Source organism: Etheostoma spectabile, chromosome 15 (assembly GCF_008692095.1).
Source record: "Etheostoma spectabile isolate EspeVRDwgs_2016 chromosome 15, UIUC_Espe_1.0, whole genome shotgun sequence".
Classification (NCBI taxonomy): domain Eukaryota; kingdom Metazoa; phylum Chordata; class Actinopteri; order Perciformes; family Percidae; genus Etheostoma; species Etheostoma spectabile.
The window spans coordinates 28709560-28714153 of record NC_045747.1 but is presented as its reverse complement, the minus strand read 5'-3'; the positions used below and the strand labels follow the sequence as shown (position 1 = coordinate 28714153).

Below are 4594 nucleotides of genomic sequence, written 5' to 3'. Positions count from 1 at the left end.
CAGCATTACTAATCTTAAACAATGTTTTTGTTATGTTGCTATGGGTTCAAAGAATTAAGGGGGATATTTCCCCAGTAAAATAACTTTTGCTGCATTGATTTATCGAGATTTGAGGCTTATGAAAAAGCATTAGTGCTTGGAGCCCTAAAAGGAGTCGCGGCTTCTTAAAGGTTTTTTATTTTTATTTTATCATTCAGCTGACTGAATATTTTGTCATCCAGATGGTTTGAAAAGATTTGAGAATTCTGCAAATATGTCAAACAATGGCAAGTGGCAACATCGCTGTTTAATTATCTTATACAGAAATAGATGCCCACCTCCTGAATACATGCTAATAGGCCTACATGAGAGGCACAAATTGGCTACTGAAATGCATGCCATCTCTAATCCTAAAGCATACATGTGTATGAAAGGGAGGTTACAGTTGAGCTGCCTGTCCTCTCATTCCTTAAATGACGTAAAATCCAATCATTTCCACATTGCATAGCTGTGTTGCAGAAATCCGACAACCCTAAACGCAACGCGTGCATCCATGCTCTATAATAGCCTCGTTATAGCCTCGATACTGAATAAAAATGTTCCCATCTATTCTGTATGTTATAACCAGGACCGCCAGTACCCAAAAGACCCTGAAGCCAAGGTATATATGGCACCTTCTAATCTTCCTAGAATATTCCCCCAGTGCGTTGGCTGAAGATAATGTTCTTTAACAGTATCGAGTTTGGTGATGCTCCTCTTTTACATTCTCTCTGTAATGTTCATGTAGCCTCGGTGATGATATCCATCTATTACAGCGTCACTGCTGAGTGCCGACAGCATCCACCGCTGCGCAACCAAAACAATCGACCCACTCGGAAACACTAAACCGCGTTTTTACCGGTAAACCAGGCTTTTCGCAAACAGAGCCATACATACAAGCTACATGCATTTATCAGCGACAGGCACACCAGATTGGGAAGTTGGGAGGACAGATACGACGGTGGAGCCGGTTTTACTTACATCTCTGTAGAAAAGCCATGAAGATGACGGTGCTGATGCATGGTGCTGAGGAGGGTCGACATGACTCGAGTCTGACATCAGCTGTGTGTGTGTGTGTGTGTGTGTGTGTGTGTGTGTGTGTGTGTGTGTGTTTGTGTGTGTGTGTTCCTCCCCTTCTGACCGTCACGAAAAAGGGAGTTGAGAGAATAACTACATTTATAATTTTTTCTTAACCTCGTTAAAGGATTTAAAATTATATATTCATACAGAATATATATATGTGTATATATATTATATAATTATAATATATATATATATATATAATATAATAATATTATATTATATATATATCTATTATATATTATATATATAATTAGATAGATAGAGCCTTTATTATTTAGCTCATGGTCCATAAAAAAATACAAAAGCAACAACAGAGAAACATACAGATACACAAGACAGACACCAATCAAATAAGACAACTATACCAGTAATCCCATAAGGGGGACTGGTATCGCAGAGCACTGAACCTTGGGTCAATCAAATGTAAAATGACAGAGTTACAAGAAGAATTCAAGCGACCGATCCATTTATACATCAAATTCCTCAGTAAAGCGGAGAAAGTAATAACTCCTGCTTGACAAAACAAGTCACTTGCACTACACCACCTGGGTTTCCCAAGTAGAATACGCAAACAGTCATTATAAGCGACCCGCAGCTTATTGTAGCTTGCCTTTTTAAACTTGACCCACATGGGGGCAGTGTAAAAAGTAGTACAATATGCTTTAAAGAGTTTTGTCTTGACAGTAACAGAACACCAGGAAAACTTCCTGGCAAGTATGTTAGCCTGCATATATAACATGCGACGTTGCCTATACATGTCCTCATCATCTGACATTTGATCTGTTATGATGTGACCCAAATACTTAATTTTGCATCCAACAGTAAGCACATGCCCCGCAAGATGGAAAGATGGAAAATTTAGGTCCTTATCCTCTTTAACCCTACAAACATAACCACTCTTCTTGCCATTAATTTTCACGTCATATTCAACCCCATATTTGAAACATATATTTAACAGCTCTTGAAACCCTGCACTGCTAGGGAGACAACACCACATCAGCATACATGAGTATGTTCACTAGTATGTTACCCACATGCATCCTGTCTTACACTGTCTCAGCTGGTCAGACAGGTCATCCATGTAAATATTAAAAAGGGCCGGAGATAATATCCCCCCCTGACGGACGCCATTACCGACACCAAACGGACTAGAGAAGACATCCCTCCATTTGATCGTATCTCTGATTGGAATACCAAAAAGCCAGGATCCTGATTATACCATTTGGTACTCCTCTTTGGCTCAGTTTTAAAAACGCTTGTGGTGATTAACTCGGTCAAAAAGCCTTGGAGGCATCAATAAAACCAATAAAAACAGAGGATTTTTGTCTTCTGTAGGTTCCCACCATTTCCTTAGTGCATAGTACATAGATCAGTACCATGCTTGGCCTGAAACCAAACTGGTTATCTAACTATACAAATACACCACCACCTATCTAATAAATTCTTTCCAGGACTTTTGATAATACACTAGCTAAAGCAATAGGTCTATAATTGTCCACACTCCCCACCTTTCCTGCTTTGTCCTTAATGACGGCACCAAAGTAATGGACAACAGAGAGTCTGGTAACACCCCATGAGACTAACCAGTAAACAAATGGCAAGAAACTGCAACCCGGGCTGGCCCATTTCAGTGCTCTGCAGTAATATGATCTGATCCGCAGCTTTATTATCAGCTACTGTGTTAAAGCTAGATGGATCTATTGGCTGTAATTCCAACTTTTTCACCATAGACGACATGGCCAACTTCATACGGTTCACTTTTAACACAATTAAATAGGTCAAAGTAATGTTGCCTCCACAACTCTGCTATGTTATCAGCCCCAGAGACGCCCTCTACGTTGCATGGTAATGATGTACTGTCCCTGTTCAGAGCTCTCACCTCCTTCCAAAAGCCATTAACATCACTACCTAGGAGCTTTTCAGCCATAGAGTCCGCCCTAATTTCTTTCTCGTGTTTGTTGACATAACGTAGTGCATATTTATAACTTGCATTAGTACGCTTTTTGAGTTCCAAGACTGGCCCCTCTCTCGGCCTGCCTGCCTGAACCCAGGCCTCAAATCCAACCTTCGCTTCAGCATGGTGAACTGCTACATATCTATTCCACCCTGGCTTGATGCTCTCTCTTTTATAAGGATAGATAAATAATGGCCTGCTGGCCTCATACACAGAACCCACAATACGTTCATACATAGTCAAGGTCATCACGGTGAGAACTAATGTTACAATTTACATCACACACAAAACAGCATCCTTGCAGATATATATTGCTTAAGTACATCAGATCTACTGTATATATATATATATATATATTATATATCACACACCTACCGTCAAAAGTTTGGGGTCACTTACAATTTCCATGCCACTCCATTATGACATAATACCAGCTGATCTAAGTGGGTGGCTGATCTTTAATGCAATATCTACATTGCCCATTATCAGCAACCATTGATCCATGTTCCAGAGGCACATTCTGTTTACTAATCTGATATCATTTTAAACTAACTGAGAAAACACTGGAGAATCCTTTTGCAATTATGTCGCACATAATGTAATTTGAAAACTGCTGGACCGGGTTAAAAAAAACAATGCAACTGACCTCAGCTGGTATTCTGTCTATAATGGAGTGCAATGGAAATTTCTAAGTGACCCCAAACTTTTGACCGATAGTATATATTAATATATATATATATATATGTGTGTGTATATATACTGTATATGTATGTATATACAGTATATATGTGTATATATATATATGTATGTATATGTATATATGTATATATGTATATATGTATACACACACACACACAGTTGCGTACCGTGGGCTTTTAGTCAGGTCCTTCTGTAACGACCTTCAACACCCCCCCACCCCCCAAAAAAAGAAAAAAAGGAACAACCACACCGCACACGCACAGCCCTGTTCATTAAACATCTTTAGGCACATCAACACAGCATCACCATCTATACCCAAACAATAGCAATACAAATGTATAAAATACCGCAATAACTTTATCTCTCCTATACAGTAAGAAGTAACACTCACCCATTACTTGTAAATGAAATCCATCCTCCCATCCTTTCTTTTCTTCTTTTACGCGCGCCTGTACGCCATTAAGTCCCGATGCCATTACAGCGGCTCCGTCATAACACTGTGCCACCAACTTTGTTTAGCACTCGTAGCTGCCCAACACTTCAAGTACTGAAGCTGCTAGATCCTGAGCTTGTTTTCTTTCTGTGACATCCTCAAACTTTCCAAATCTCTCTTTTACTCCGGTGTCAGTAACATGCCGAAGTACAAATGACAGCTGTGCAGTGTTGCTGAAATCTGTGGTCTCGTGCACCATAACTGCGACAAACAGGGTGTTGTGATCTCGTTTTTGATGGCGTCATTTGGCACCTCAGCAACTTATGAGATAATTTTGAATTCTTCCAGATGTTCCCGTTTTTTCTCACTCTCTCCACTGCTCATCCAGTTGCAAATCCACCCTGGAC

General features: G+C 39.8%; 1 protein-coding gene across 4 annotated transcripts in view; it reads right to left on the bottom strand.

Moving 5' to 3' along the window:
• The window catches only part of LOC116702806 (TANK-binding kinase 1-binding protein 1), a 49166-nt gene extending 48055 nt beyond the window's left edge, over positions 1–1111 (bottom strand). For 2 of the 4 annotated variants that reach the window (XM_032537275.1, XM_032537277.1), the window contains exon 1: positions 1000–1111. In XM_032537275.1, coding sequence (XP_032393166.1) covers positions 1000–1061 — 62 coding nt within the window. In that variant the 5' untranslated portion in view covers positions 1062–1111. The remainder of the gene's footprint in view (positions 1–999) is intronic. The other 2 variants (XM_032537278.1, XM_032537279.1) reach the window with 1 other exon arrangement.
• Positions 1112–4594: the final 3483 nt, after the last annotated feature.